This window comes from Telmatherina bonti (assembly GCF_933228915.1).
Source record: "Telmatherina bonti genome assembly, chromosome: 9".
Lineage (NCBI taxonomy): Eukaryota > Metazoa > Chordata > Actinopteri > Atheriniformes > Telmatherinidae > Telmatherina > Telmatherina bonti.
This window is the reverse complement of record NC_136627.1, coordinates 85817-102276: the sequence shown is the minus strand read 5'-3', so window position 1 is coordinate 102276 and position 16460 is coordinate 85817. Positions and strand designations below refer to the sequence as shown.

Below are 16460 nucleotides of genomic sequence, written 5' to 3'. Positions count from 1 at the left end.
AAAGCAGCTGCTCCTTACATGAAACCAAGTGTAAGGTTCCACTCTGACTTCTCCCTGATTCCTTTTCTCATCTACCGCTAAGCAGTAAAGGACATTAAAACTGACACTATTTTAAATATATAACAACACATACAGTAACAGATTTTAAAGTTTCTCTTGGGATATACTTTTTAAAATAAAAGTATAAATACAAGCACATGCAACAGAATTTAGAAGGATAAAAAAAACTGTTTTAGATCTAAAGAAGTAATTTTAGTCTCAGGTCAGAACTAGTTACCCCTTATATATACTGCCCAAAAAAAATTAAGAAAAAATTAAAAATGAAATTACATAACATATGTACTCTTGTGTATAAAACCAAAGTCCAAATTAAATCGATATATTTCTTTAATGTGTTTTTGTGCAGGTGACATCCTTGGCCGGGCCCTGAAGAACCTTGAGGGGCTGCTGCGTATGCCATATGGATGTGGGGAGCAGAACATGGCTCTTCTGGCCCCTAATATCTACATCCTCCATTACCTAGAAAATACAGAGCAGCTGACCTCAGCTATCAAGGAGAAGTCATCCAACTTCCTGACCAGTGGTAAATTAACTTCAGTTTGTAGTTAGTATGAATGCTATGTCAGAATTCTTGCAATAATTCTTTCATGAAGTGTCCTGACTTTTGAAATCGATAAATATGTGTTAGGGAAGAGTTTAAAATTCTGCTTAGCACCCTATGAAGGCTTGTGCCACAAGTACATTACTTTGCAAAGCTTATCATTCCAGTAAAAAATAGAAATGCAGATCAGTCAAATTGTCTCTTAAAACGCTGACTATGTTCTCCATAGCTGGAGAACAAAAACTGCAAATGAATTGATTAAGTATATCTATCTTGTCTTAACTTGTGGTTTGAACTCAAAATTGTACTTGCAGTCTGTATTGGGGTAGCAGTAGCATCATTTAGTCTGCAAGCAAATTTGAATCTGTCCAACAATGATTTGAAGTAATCATTGATGTCAGTTGTCTTTACCACAAATTAGAGACTAAATGTGTACTTAAAATATAGCACAAGTTGGCTTGACCATGGATACGCAAGAGGTGGCTGACTTGTCCACAGTCTACAATACGGAGTCTACAAACACTAATAAACATATAACTCACTTCAGAGAAGATATCTGTAAGCTTGTTGATGAACTGAGAATCAAGAATGAGCTACTTGACAGTCTGCTAGACTTGGCCCACCAATAGCACTCCATATACATCACCTCATGAAAGGCTCTCTGTAGGATACAGTGCCATAGGATCCAGACATCTCTCCAGCTTATCTACTAAACAGCAACTTTGGGAAAAGGTGGTGTGACGCAGGAAGAAAGGTAGTGGTGGACATGCTGTCTTTAAATGCTCTGAGGCTCTGTCTACTGCTGCAACCTCCGGCAGTTAAAAGGGAAGCCTACACTGCCAAGATGGTGACGGTGGGAACCACCCAATGAGTTTCACTTCAGCTTTTCGAGAACCTAAGGCTGATTCATGGACTTTACATAGAAACGGTCCAATTATAATTAAGTCATAATAATGCTACATAATTACTCCTTTTTTTAAAAAGTATAAATCAATATTTTTAGATAATTTGAGGCACCCACCAGGTAATTAGCATAATATTAGCATATTATTTCCAAATGGTTTTACTTCTCCCCTCCTTCTTATGGCTGTACATTACAGGACATTACAGGGCATGTTATTCTTTAACTTCAGTACCCAGTTAACTGATGTACCCAGTTAACACTGGGTACATCAGATAACAATAGACTATATTGTTATCTGATGTACCCAGTGTTACTAACTACAATGTCACCTGGTTATTACTTTGGCAATTAAAGATTTACCAGTTATTCCTTGTGTATTATCCCACTATTACCATATTATTACCAAGCCTCAAGGTAAAACATTTCCTAAGTTTGTATTGCTTTAAGTCTTGTTTAAAGTTAAAGAAGAGGCTGAAAGTTCATAGTTTGTCACAAAAGAAAACGTCTGAAAATTGCATAAAATGCTCCCACCTCATTTAAAAATGGTCTTTTTACCAATTGACATGATTACATTACCCTCTTAATTTTTTGTTGTTACTCAGGTTACCAGAGACAGCTGAACTACAAAGATCATCAAGGGGCATACAGCACATTTGGACATGGTCCAGGAAACACATGGTGAGACTACTGGTCATCAGTCAGTACACTTTGTAGAGCATAAAGACCTCCAAACCAAAGCCTCTAATTCAAAGCCCAGATGTCCCTTTCCCTGGCCACATTCGCCAGCTAGTCCAAAGGATCCACAGAGAAGTAACCTCTCCAGCGGGTTGTGGGTCTTCCTCAGGGTCTCCCACTCCAAAGACATGCCTGGAACATCTCACCCTAATCCAAAATCAATTAAGAAAACTGGAGATTGGTAATTTTACTTCCCTGTTCTGGTGACAAGAGTGACTTACCGATCCTCGAAATCTACGCAAATATATCCCACTGAAACGCTTTGTGTCAAAAATGACAAATTTGGATGTTTAAAACACCAATCATAATAACTTTGCTTCTGTACAATTAATGATGAAAATTGTAAACGAATGAGAAGCTGATGTTGTTCACCAGCGTCACAAGACACTGCATGATCAATAATGCCGGGCATCTTGCTGCTAGACTGCAGAGTCTAACCCCACATAATTCGTTCTTTACAAACTTCATAACTTGCAAAACTCCTTTCTCATCAAACTCATCAGAAAGCAAGCACATATCAGCTGCTGACTGGAACAATTTATTGACAACTGTTTTGACAATATTTGCAACATGAACAGGAACAAAATCATTCATTCATTTTCTGAACCCGCTTAATCCAAGTAAGGGTCGTGGGGGCACTGAAGCCTATCCCAGCAGCCTTCGGGCGAGGCACGGTACACCCTGGACAGGTTACCAGTCGATTGCAGAGTGGAACAAAATCAAATCCTCCATAATGGGTAACTGGACACCCCCTCTCATTAATTTTCTAGTGAATGAGTAGGGGTGTCATTGGGCTCATAGTATGCTAGGCTGGAGGCAGAGGATGAATCGAACCTCATGAAGAACAGCTCATTTGCTGCCCAGATTTCCATCAGTGATCTTTCTCATTCATGGCCACACATCCCTGACGTTCTGCTGGAGCTGATTTGATTTTGTGTTGTTTTCAATAACTCCCTGTCTCCCTCCCTCAAGGCTGTCCTTAAATATTTAGTAGCTTTTTCAGGTCACTGGTGATCCAGGGTTTGTTATTGGGGAAGCACCTCACTATTCTTGTTGGGACGATGCTGTCCACACAGAAGTTTATGTAATCTGTCACACACTCAGTCATGGCGTTGATGTCGTCTCCATGAGGTTCACAGAGGATGTTCCAGTCTGTAGCCTCAAAGCCTCCTCTAAGAGCATCTTAAGCTGTATTACACAGGGCTTTATTTCTGTGAGATAACTGTTTGCTGCTAAACATTGGACTCGTAGGTGGAGATGAGAAAAACCTGCTTATGTTTTGATCGCTGCCTAGGCGGAGCTTTATACTTTCTATAATTTGCATAAAATAAATGCAACATGTTAGTTTGTCTGATGGAGCCGCTGACAAATTGTTGTAATGCTGGTAAAGTTGCAGTGAGGGAGACGCTGTGGAAGTCTCCAGATATTACAATGAATGTGTACGATGCTGTGTTTGTAGCTGAGCAACAGAACTGACATTGTCAGAGTAGTAAGATAAAACCACTACCAGACTAACACAGGTCAAATATGGACCAATAGTTTGTGGTGTGGCATGTAAATTTTTCAACATTAAATTGGATTAGGGCTGCACCGTGGCATGGTGGTTAGCACTGTGGCCTCACAAAAAGAAGGTCACTGGTTTGATCCCCAGCTGGGGCGAGGTGTGGACAGTGGCCTTTCTGTGTGGCATTTACATGTTCTCCCCATGCATGCATGGGTTCTCTCCGGGTTCTGGATTCTAACTGGTTACTTTAAATTGCCCATAGGAGTGGTTGTTTGTCTCTGTGTGTCCAGGATGTACCCTGCCTTTCACCCAAAGACTGCTGGGATAGGCTCCAGCTTCCCCGAGACCCTTCATCGGACTAATCGGTTGGGATAATAATTGAATTGGATTAAATTAAAATTTAACCTAATCAAGGCTGTTGGGAAATTATTCACATCAACTCAGGAAATAAGTGCTGAGCCCTAGTTTATATCGACAATTGAGAAAATGTACTGAGTTTGTAGCCTAGTCTTTTCTCTTAATGGACGTTTGTAAGTTTTTTTGTCTGCTAAAACTCAGAACTTCTTCAGTGTCACAGCCAGTTTGCAAACACACAAAAAAATTATATTGCAAAATATTAATTAATAAATAAAACATAAACTAGCTGTCGTGGAATTTATCCGATGAGAACAAGCTGAGGAACACGACATCCTAAGGCAGTGTCAATCAGCCTTGTCAACAAGGCTCTGATACACGGAACGAAACACAAAACAAGAAGGGCAGCAAATACTGCAATGGAACCGCAATGGACTCAGCTGCTTCCGACGTGGACGGAAGCAGCTGAGTCATCAGGATGAACGGAGTGCCTGGACCGAGTGACTGGATAAGGGGGCAGATGGGAAACCCAGGAAGACAGCAGTAGGCAAGAGAAGGGTGACAGGGGTACATATACCAGTCCACTTCGATGGCAACACACCCCTAAGAACCAGACCACCGTACCACCACCAAAGGCCGGGTCGAGCTACAGAAAAATGCACATTAACAGCATACACACTACTGCACCATCCCCAGTCCACAGCCCCAACAAACCCAGAACCGGGAGAGGAGTTGCACAACCAACACCTTACTCAGTTCAGACTTGGGACCCGGGAAAAGTCCAATGACGGGGAAATTAGCATAGTACTCAGCCAAGCTATGAGGCGACGACACGACATCACTGCAAAGAGAAAAATCTACTAACGGGTCCCGGCGAGGGTCCGGAACATACACAGATAATCTCATATCATAACAGGAGTTCAAAGTGTCACCCCGATATCGGCTAGGAGGAGGATACTGCAAAAGGGGCTCAGAGGTAGTGTTAAACGTGAACACCAGAGTAGCCTTATTAAGGTCTAATTTCAACACACCTGCGAGAATTCTCATTATCCCTGTAGGTGGAAGGAGACCAGTCAGTCCCAGTATCGGAAAAAACGGTCCCCCAAGTAGATGCAGAAGCGGAATCAGACAAATACCACTGGTAACCGGTCCACCGATCACCATGCCATCCAAGGAACCGGAGCACACACATGGTGTAGGTATCTTTATGACAGAGTAGACCACACAGGGGCTCCTTAGTGCGCTAGCTGGGGAACAGAAGACGGCGTGTCTACCTGTTAGAACCCTTCTGGACACCCAGCAACCGCGGGGCAGAGAAGGAGCTGTAGGGAGTGGCAGAGCGGTTAACAGGGGGTGAAGCAGATTGATTAAAGAAGAAAATAGGAAACAAAATGATGCTAGCTAAAATAACCAAGCAACACATTGAGCCCTTTAATGATCAGATATGAACCCTAAATGGATGCCAGGGTCGATGTGGGCGGCGCTTGCATTGGAGCTTGGCATGCTACTGTTAAGGTGGACGCTAATTTCACTCCACACTGAGATTGCTTGAGAACGGCGGCTGGTCTTCAGGTGTGAGAGTTGACTGTCTCACTAACCACGCTACCACAGGGATTATTCTACGGCAGTTGGATACCACGGGCACCCACGTAGCATGTATTCAGCCAAGTAGCACTGTCATCTGTCTGGGTCGCCAGAAGAATCTGAAATGGGTGGTCCCAGCATTGACGTTTGAAGCTTCTCATCAACACAAAGTCTCCAGGCTGAAGTAAACGGAGCTGCTTAGACGCTGGTTCAGGAAGGTCTGCAGCAACCTGAGAGCAAATGCCTGAAAAGGTTCACATGAGATCAGCACAGTATGTTAAAACATTACTATCACACAGGGCCGTGTCTGGAGGGGGAGCCTCAGAGGGGCCCATGCCCAGTCGGGTGGACCTGCGAAAAGAATCTACGGGGGGACCTGTTGGGTCTCCCCTTTTACGCATGCGCATGGACAACAGCACAAGAGGAAGTGCTCTGGTCCAAGGAAGGCCTGAGAGAGACCGAGGTGCAAATCTCTCCATCTGTGGGCCATGAGAGAAAAGAGGAAGTGAGAGGCTGCAAAAGGAGGGTGGGTCAGTTGCTTCCCCTCGTCAGATAAAACCACTTGATGTGAAATTAACAATAACAGAGTTCAGATCAGGACTAAAACACAGGGCTGTCAGCAAATAAAAAAATGGAGGATTCCAACCTTTCCTAATATTCTTCTTCGATCGGTCATATTGCACCTGAGTGGTGTTCACCACAGCCAGGAAATTACCTTCTTATTTATCGGCACACAGCGGTGCAGTTAATGCAACCTTATGTTGTCTGGGCTGAAAATTTAGAAATGTACACGAGCCGGGAACACTCGAGATCATCTGTGTGCTCTTTAAAACAGGTTTGCCACTGTAACGGCTGCCTGGTGCATGTTTTGTCAGAGACGCTGAAGATAAATGTTTTGTGATAAGGCCCAGCTAGAGATGTAGAGCGTGCCAGAAGTTGTTTTGTCTGTATGAACTGATGTTTAGCTTCCCTGCAGCAGAGGAGCGAAAACACTGGGACCTTGTTCAGTTGCAAAAGTCTGCAGGACTGCAGAACTTTTATGCATGTTCATAAGTGTGGTCTGAAGCTAAGCAGAAATAGTGAGAAAATGTTTGGTCTTTGGTCTAATTGTGTGGCCTGGTCATGTGGATACAATGCCAGGAATATATGTAGGTGTGTATAATCATTCAGCTCGGACCACTCGGTCTGCTCAGGAATCAGATCCACTACAGTCACCACGCCCTCCCCACCAATCAGCATACAAGCAGAAATTGTGCCCAACACATGTCTATTAAAGCTTCCTGGTAGATAAATCAGGTTCATATGTGTAATTAATAAAGAGTGACATGTAAAGGAGCAGAGAGGGGGGCAAAAGGTTCCAGGAAGGAGATCCAGGTTTTCCACAGAGAACTGAGTGAACACAACAGTCTTTCTGACAGAATCAGGGTGCAGCTTATTCCAGAAAACATCATCTGACTCTCTAGTCGGGGTGGGATTCGTGCTGCCTGCCGGCCACATCTGTTAGTCTTTTACTTCCAGAAAATCCCACAACCAGTCTGAGGACAAGGAGGATCCATCACCTCCAGAGGTCAAAGGTGAAAATCAAGCCCACATGTCCTCCAGAAAATTCATATCCACACTGTTCACAGTCACAACGAGCAGGGTTCTGCCAGACCCTCTGGTTCTGGGATCCCGGGCCCCATCAGCAGTGGCCGAGTCCCTGCAGTCACATCTGCATATCAGGTCCTGCTCCAGGACTCAGAGCTGACACAGGAGGGAGGTGGAGAGTTGCAGCATGTTGTAGGGACCGTTTCTGCTCCAATGTCCTGACTGACAGCATGTGTCAGAACTCTGCAGTGGCCCAGACCAAGAACTCCCTCTTCCCCAGTCCTCCCCCTTAATCCCCCTCGGGCATGATAGACATGTTGGGGTCCCTCTGCATCCATAAGTCAGTGTTTCCCTGGGAAAGCTGAACATGACCTCGCCAAGAAGATAACGCAGCTGTAACACATGAAGATGATGTTGGTGTGCCGTTCCTGTTTTAAAGCTTGAAATTTTACCTCTTTTTTTCCTATAACACCATGCTTATTTTCATCATCTTTTAGCTGGGTATGTAACAAGCACAGCCTAAAGTCTTTCTCTGTTTACTTTCAGTCAATGTCAATTTATTGAGTCATACAAGACATAAACATAAAATAACTGTAATCTTAAAGAAACAAAAGTCACCATTTAAATGTCTGAAAGGAATTAAACAGAAGTCCAAGCCCATCCAGCCCAAGCAATGCACACCAACCCAACAGAATCAGCTCCCAACGCCACAAATCATGTCCCTCATCTTTCAGTTTATTCTTTACTTCTTCCAATGTGGTGTTACACTTAAAAATATTCTCAGATTATAGAATTGTGTTTCCTCTAGGAAAAGGGTTCCACATTCAAACAAAGAGTCGCTTTTATGTTGTTACAAAAGCTTTAGGAAGAACAGCACAAACAGCTATTTTACACAGTATTTTGTATGCTTGATTCTGTCTACACATTCTATGACATCATCCCCTTCAGTGAGCATAAGGCCTTTAATGAACACACCTGTCTTCCTCAATTCCCTCTCTCATGTTTTCCTTTCCTTTGCGATGCCTTCCTCATCCAACCGTCTCCTTATCTCCTACACCTGCACTGAACAGTAGTTTGTAAAATACATGTTAACATGTTAGATGTGCTCTGAACTTGTCCTCTGCCTCTAACAGTTCTTTCTAAAGTTCTTACAATTAGCTAAACTCTGCAATAATACAGATTTGTCATTTAATCTTTAACCTCCTCCTTACTAAACTGTTAGAGGAAGATAATATTCTCTCTTTTCTTTCCTGGTCCATCCAGGCACGTCCTGTCACATCTAACAGAGTCTGCCTGAACCAGGCTTTACTGTCATCTTTTGGAGAAATGCCCGTGATCTGATTTTCAATCTTTAATATAATCACGTTCTTAGACATTGACTTGAGAAAATTAGCTGAATCATTAGTTAGTGTGGACAGCAATTTGTGTATATAATTTTGATGCTAGGTACATCAGATATGTGGATCCTACAACCACTTGCCACGGACTTGCCATCATATGAGCAAACTTACACACACACTGATTTCTGTGTGAATGGCTGCTATGGCCCCCTGATGTCACCCAAACCAGCCAATCACACAGTTTTAATTCACCCAGGAAAAGAGTCACCAAAAATAACAAAAAATTTCCGACAATATTTCCACACAACTCTCCAGAGAATAGCAGGTCAGACCTCTATTTTTAATTCCTCTTATAGAGAGTGAACATTATTATTATTATTTATTTCTGTTCCAACTTTTCCATCTGATACATGCTCATAAAGCTTCCTTCTGGAAACCCACATTCTTCATGCCAGAACATTAAAAAATTTACGTACATCTTCATCATATTTCTGCTTTATAAACACCATGATAGAATCTGGTTTAGGTTGCTCCTCCTTTCCCCCTATAGTCCCCATTGTCACCTGGTCATATATTTCTGCTATGTCAGAATAGTCAATCATTTCTACTCACAGGATTTCGTTTAGTAACCTGATCTCATAGAGTCTATTTCTCTATTTTTCTTTGTTTAATTTTTGTTTTAATTTCATTTATTGTCAGTCAGTCCTGGGGAAAAGGAGCACAACCACCATTATTATGAAAACAGTCGACAAGTTTATAAACAAACTGTTTCAGTTCGATTAGCAATGAGAATCCCTCAGTCTACAATATTATATCAAAAATACTTTCAATCAGATCATAATTTGGAAAAATATACTTCTCACCAGATAAATCCACAGGTGGGTTGAGATCCCGTCGTGCTCTCGTCACTCTAAAAGTGGAACTATTATGTGCATTTCAGGATAATTTTTTTTTTATTTCTGAGACCAGAAGGACTGGGATTGATCGAGTTATTGTCACAAATGGCTTTATTTACTTCAGACCGACCCTCTCCATAGGCTGTCAGATCAGCCTGTGGGCAAAACGAGTGGATTGAGACTCTTCCGCATTAAGCCCCGCCTCCCGCCACTGCACTACATCGGGAACGCGCACCGCAACTGCTTTCGCCGTCATTGTAACATCTCATAAACAGAAGGATTAGGCTAATATGAACTCAATAAAAAAACAAAATACAATGTTAACACATGGCATACAGCCCTACATGTTGGAACCTGAACCAGACCCTGAAAACGAAGTGGAAAACAGCAACCCACAGCAACGAATGCAGCAGGATGTCTGTCTTTGGTAAACTCACCAGTCATCGTTGGAAATAACTTAATCCGACGTTTTCCACCCGCCTGATGTATTTGTACATGCCCTTGTTAACCAGTAGAAGGTAACCAATCACCAAACCTTATCCCCCAGGACGTCACAAGGATTTCCAAGTAGAAAAAACTCTCTAAAACGATGCGTTTTTCGTCGCCATGGAAACCGAACGGAGAGAGTGCTGGAACTCAAACTCAAACATGCATTTAGGTGATAAAAAACAGTGCCGTTCACGTCTGATGAAGATTCAACACTGTAACACTGTAGAAAGCTCAGAAAACTTGAAATACCATCATAGCACCCCTTTAAGGCCTATTCGAGGTTTGAAGATGAATCTGTTTGGATTCAGGCGGCCAACCCCTCAGTCCGGTCCCGGCAGAAACTTGCCACTTCTGACACCAAATTGTCGTGTAATTTATCCGACGAGAAAATAAATCTATAAATCAACTGTTTTCTGTTCAATTTATTGACCATGCACAGGGTGTTACAGCGATCTGTAGGCATACACAAATAACCTTTGCCTGGCAGCACTAGTCAAAACAACTGCCAGCTTGAAGATAACAACAGTCAAGCTGAAACAGGCCTTGAACAGAATACTTTGTTTTATGCATGAAGGAATAACATATTAAAACTACACTATACGCATAAATCACACCACACTAGCTGAACTTGTATCAGCAATTTGTGTTAAAAATTGTTAATTTGGAAAAATTAACAAAGTGGATAAATGCTCATTGTGCTTTTTTCTCAGGCTGACTGCATTTGTTCTGAGATCTTTTTACAAAGCTCAGTCTTTTATCTACATTGACCCAACAAACATCGAAAAGTCAAAGAATTGGTTGGAACAAAAACAACTTGAAAGTGGATGCTTTCAGCAGTCTGGAAAACTCTTCAACAACAGAATGAAGGTAAGCTAACTGCTACTTTTCCAAATAAAAACACTGGATTAGTTTGTTTTCCCACTGACAGGAGGACTTCTCCTATAATTATGTATGATCCCATTGTGCACATTTATTTATTTATAGTTAAGAACACAGACAAAAATACAAGAATTTTCTATCTTGTTCATCCATCCATCCATCTTCTGCCGCTTATCCGGTAGGGTCGTGGGGGCAGCAGCCTAAGCAGGGAAGCCCAGACTTCCCTCTCCCCAGCCACATTTGCCAACTCTGCGGGGGGATCCCGAGGCGTTCCCAGGCCAGCTGAGAGATATAATCCCTCCAGCGTGTCCTGGGTCTTCCTCGGGGTCTCCTCCCAGATTGACGTGCCTGTAACACCTTACCAGGGAGGTCCAGGAGGCATCCTGACCAGATGCCTGAGCCACCTCAACTAGTTCCTTTCGATGCGGAGGAGCAGTGGTTCTACTCTGATCTCCTCCCAGATGACCGAGCTCCTCACCCTATCTCTAAGGGAGAGCCCGGTCACCCTGCGGAGGAAACTCATTTCAGCTGCCTCTATACGAGATCTCATTCTTTCGGTCACAACCCACAGCTCATGACGATAGGTGAGGGTAGGAACGTAGATCGACTGGTAAATTGAGAGCTTCGCCTTCCAGCTCAGTTCCTTCTTCCATCTGTCGATCTCACGCTTCATCCTTCCCTCACTCGTGAACAAGACCCCGAGATATTTAAACTCCTCCACTTGAGGCAGGACCTGACTCCCGACCCGGAGAGGGCAATCCACCCTATTCCGGCTGAGGACCATGGTCTCAGATTTGGAGGTACTGATTCTCATCCCAGCCGCTTCACACTCAGCCGCGAATTGCTCAAGCGAGAGTTGGAGATCACGACCAGATGAAGCCAACAGGACCACGCCATCTGCAAAAAGGAGGGACCCAATCCTGAGGCCACAAAGCCAGATCCCCTCAACACCTCGATTGCGCCACAAAATTCTGTCCATAAATCCGGTGATAACAGGCAGTCTTGGTGGAGTCTGACACTCACTAGAAACTAATCCAACTTACTACCGGCAATGTGGACCAAGCTCTGACACTTGTCGCACAGGGACCGGACAGCTCATACAAGGGGGTCCGGTACCCCATTCTCCCGGAGTACCCCCCACAGGAGCCCCCGGGGAACATGGTTGAATGCCTTTTCCAGGTCCACAAAGCACATGTAGACTGGATGGGCAAACTCCCATGCCCCCTCCAGAACCCCAAAGAGGGTACAGAGCTGGTCTACTGTTCCGCGACCAGGACGAAAACCACACTGCTCCTCCTCAATCCGAGATTTGACACTACGGCAGACCCTCCTCTCCAGGACCCCTGAATAGACCTGACCAGGAAGGCTGAGGAGTGTGATTCCCCTATAATTGGAACACACCCTCCGGTCCCCCTTTTTAAAGAGGGGGACCACCACCTCAGTCTGCCAGTCCAGAGGCACTGTCCCCGATGTCCACGCGATGCTGCAGAGGCGTGTCAGCCAGGACAGCCCCACAGCATCCAGAGCCTTAAGGAAGTCCGGGTGGATCTCATCCACCCCCGGGGCCTTGCCGCCAAGGAGCTTTTTGACCACCTCAGCGACTTCAGCCCCAGAGATAGGAGAGTCCACCCCTGAGTCTCCCAGCTTTGTGGACATGCGGAAATCGCGGCGGAAAAGAGAGGGGGAAAGGCGGGGCTTTTCTTCCGGTCAGTCTGAATGATGGCAGATTCAGTACAGAGATGGCATGGTTTTATTTAATAAATAAAGCTAGAGAACGTTGTCGTAGGGCAGTCACTGTTAATGCAACAAGAGCCGCACTCAGCAGAGAGCCCCCCCTCCCCCCAAAACAAAGCGTTGGTAGGTAACGTATCCTGCTAAGTTGCCAAATCAGTAACGTTCAGCTTTTTAGCATCTTTTAGCAATATTTTGGTTATCCAAAATATTACACGGAATAATGGCATCTCAGCCCCGTGTCTATGTTCAGGAATCCTCCAGGAGCTGCGAGCTGATCACTCTGATTGGTTGACGCGCCGCGTCAAGCGGCAAAAGTTCAGCTTTGCCGATATCTGGCTTTTGATGTGCGTTCTGCGTGAAATGCACATCGAGCTTAAAGAACTTCTGCGCAGAACGCAGACGCCCAAAACGCAATGCGAGAAAGCTGGACGGCCCCTTGCCGTGCCTCCACATTGACTTTACATGGAAACCTGCCGCTCTTGACGTTCAAATCGCGTTTGGTCTGAACACACCGCAAGTGTATCATCTGGAGTTGCTGCAGTTGGTCAGGTCTCAGTTCAGGAACATAGAATGAAGTGAGCTGACCAACTGAATGTGCTCAATGAGCAGGTTATTCCATGTTCCCTGCTGGCATGGCCATATTCCAAGAACACAATGGCAAAATCATCAGGCTCAAATTGTCAGATTGGTTCTGTCACAGTGCATGGAGGTGTGGACCCAAATGCAGAGACGGGAGCCAGGAATGCAGAATCAAGATGCTTTAATAAACTAACCTGAAAAGTAGAAGGCTCAACTAAGGCACGGACAATTACAACAATGCTGAAAACATAAACCAAACGGTATAAATACACAGAGGGAACAACAGGGAATATGTGAACTACATCAGAAAATCAAACCAGGTAAACTGATAAACAAAAAGCAAAATGGGAGACAATAGACAAGGGAACAAAACAACAAAATAAAACAGGAAACCAGGAACTAAAGAGACAACAGGAAACATCACAGCATGTCAGGTTCAGGGCTGCCAGGAGTCCAGCTATGAACCCTACTGAGAATCTTTGGGCTGTGCTGATTGATGGGGTGTGTGAATTTTAGCTTTGGCCTGACATTGTACAAAGTAAGAGAAAACATGTCATACTGGTTATGAGATGCATTAAATTTATTGATGACAATTTTGTTTCCAGTCAATTCAGCAGGATTCAAAAGTACAAATTCATCTGCTTTTTATTGATTAATTTGTGAATAAAGAGAACACCACTCTTTCCACGGTCGGTTGCCTAAATTGTGCTGAAACTTTGGGGGTGCTCTGTCTCTGCAGGGTGGTGTGTCTGATGAAGTAACTCTGAGTGCTTACATTACTGCTGCCTTCTTGGAAATGAAAATATCCACAGATGTAAGTCAAATTTATTTAACGGCTTTCTTGTTTTATTTTGTGTCATATGCAAAGAAAAACAAACAAAAAAACAAATTATTGAAAATGTAAGAATAACTTAAAATGACAGTTCATTAATTGGATCTGCATTGCTGACTTTTCCTTTTCCAGCCACTTCCTTCCTATTCATTTGGATACATCTTCCCGCTGTCCTGTTATATCATATGCATAGCAAATTGTCTGAGGATATCCCTGAGCAACCAACTTACTATAAAAATGGTTTGATCTCAAATAAAGTCTATCCCAGCAATCATTGGGCGAGAGGCTGGAACACCTGGACAGGTCACCAGTCCAGGTGTGACCTGTCACACAGAGACACACAGAGAAACCACCATTCATGCTCACACTCGCTCGTATAAGCAATTGAGATTAACTCCTTAAAAGAGTTGCTGGCCCGCCTGCGGGCCATTTTCTGTTTTTTTTATATCACACTCGTACAATACCTTAGATGTTTCCTATTTCAATAAAACGCGCATGACGCACCGGTTGACTCTCCTCTTCTGATTGACCCCATTTTTGATCAACTGAATTGATCCATGATCCTTCCTGAGCCAGTAATACCCACTGAGTGTCAACCCAAATTACTAGACAATCACATACGTTTCCTCCCCCAGACCTTACCCACCAGCTCTGATGCCAGTTCTGACACCACTGTCATAAAGACATTTAAATTCCCGTCACAGCGATGTGTGGCTTGTGTGTGTGGGATGTAAAATGCCTTCAGAAAGTCTGTGCGTAAACATTTGCAACAATGTGTGTACTTATTTGCGTCCGTGCACAAAAGCAGAGGAAGCCTTTTTTGTCCACTTTTTCTCTGTATGAACAACTGCAAACACGCCAAAAGACAGAAATACACCCACGAGGAGGTGGAGGAGTCATTTACATGGAGGGACAGTGATTTTTACAGAGGAAGACGTCTCTGACTGCAGAAGATGTGGTTCCTGAAGGAGAAGAGCATGAAAAGTAAGCACAAAGCTCTATATGCAGCTACGGTGTCTTTACAAGCCGTTTAGATGAGTAACTCTGTTGTTTATGGGGCTTGGGAGGGGGGGCGGGGGGGGTGGTTGTGCGTCCGTTGTTTCTTACTGTTGCCGTATTTCCAGTGGTTCTGTTGGGTCTGCTAAAGATGTGGGACCTGATTTGTTAGAAAACTTGGGGTCTCGGCTCTAAAACGTCAGACCCCGGACCGGGGGAACCGTTCATGCGGGTGTCGTTCAGTCCGAGTGTGCGTGAAGCAAAAAGAGCAGCGATGAAAGAGACACAGCGGTTCAGCACCTCTATTTCCCTCCAGTTGTAAACATTTGTTCATAAATACAAAATCATAGAAAGAAAATAAGCTGCTGCGGATTTATCTGCGTGTGTGTGGACCGCTTCCATGCTCTGTGTGCGCATGCGTGCAGCGATGCGTGTCTGTTAGAACATACACTTATTACAGTCGCAGGACTAATGTGGGATAAAAACTTTTTGTTTGTCTTTATTAGTCTGTCATCTGATTCTGATGGAAACCCAGCAGCTCTTCAGATGAAGGACCAGCTCCTTCCTGCCCTTCAGACCACCAGGACCCCTGCTCATCATAACAGCTACATATTCTGCTCGCCTGCTTTTTTACTTTACTTTTACACTCTTTATCAGCCCATAGTTCAAAAGTAATGTAAATATGTAAATTGTATTGTGTTTATGCATCACCTGGAAGATTTTCAATTTTTCGATTCAATTTTCCACCCCTTGTGGATTAGGATCTTAATTGGTAAATTAGTGTAAATGTATCTTATTCATTAGTGACAGCGCCCACAGTTTGGTGGACATGGCACAGAAGTTATGAATCAATCAAGAATGCTATATTCATCCCATGGGAGAAATTCAAAGTTCCAGTACAACCTGTCCAAGTTATTACAGACAAACACAAAAGCAATAATACATAGAAAACAGGATTGGGCAGTCTGAGGCCTTGCAGCCAGCTTTTTCCAGCGCCGCCTTTCAACAGATACGAATGGAGGAAAATTAGGATTCAGGATAGATGGCATAAAACAGGTACCACCAGACTGTGGGGATGCAGTCTACAGAGACAAGAAAAACCCATATGTAAGAGATTACATACAGACCTAATAAAGCCTTTTTTCCTTTTTTAAATTCTTTTTAAGTAGGCATCACCTTTAAAGTTACACCCACATTATACATGATCCTGCTTACAGATTATGATAGGTTACCATTTCAACTAATTTTAAGAAATTGTAATGAGTTACCCTGAGGATCTGTAATTCAGCCACACACAGGGAGTTCGGGACAAATGACCAGTTTATTGGTGAAGGAGTATGAACAGAAGATCAGTCCAGGGGAGTGGTCTGCAGAAGAAACCAGGCAACAGCTGGGAGGTAAACAGGATGGCAAAATACTCATCCAGGCAAAGACAAGGCTCAGAGA

At 43.7% G+C, this 16460-nt stretch overlaps 1 protein-coding gene across 1 annotated transcript in view; it reads left to right on the top strand.

The window, feature by feature from the left end:
* The window catches only part of LOC306760674 (alpha-1-inhibitor 3-like), a gene marked incomplete at both ends in the record, with an annotated part of 29075 nt that overhangs the window by 1024 nt on the left and 11591 nt on the right, over positions 1-16460 (top strand). The window contains 4 exons of the mRNA XM_079246640.1: positions 407-583; positions 2108-2183; positions 10705-10861; positions 13926-14000. Coding sequence (XP_079102766.1) covers positions 407-583; positions 2108-2183; positions 10705-10861; positions 13926-14000 — 485 coding nt within the window. The remainder of the gene's footprint in view (positions 1-406; positions 584-2107; positions 2184-10704; positions 10862-13925; positions 14001-16460) is intronic.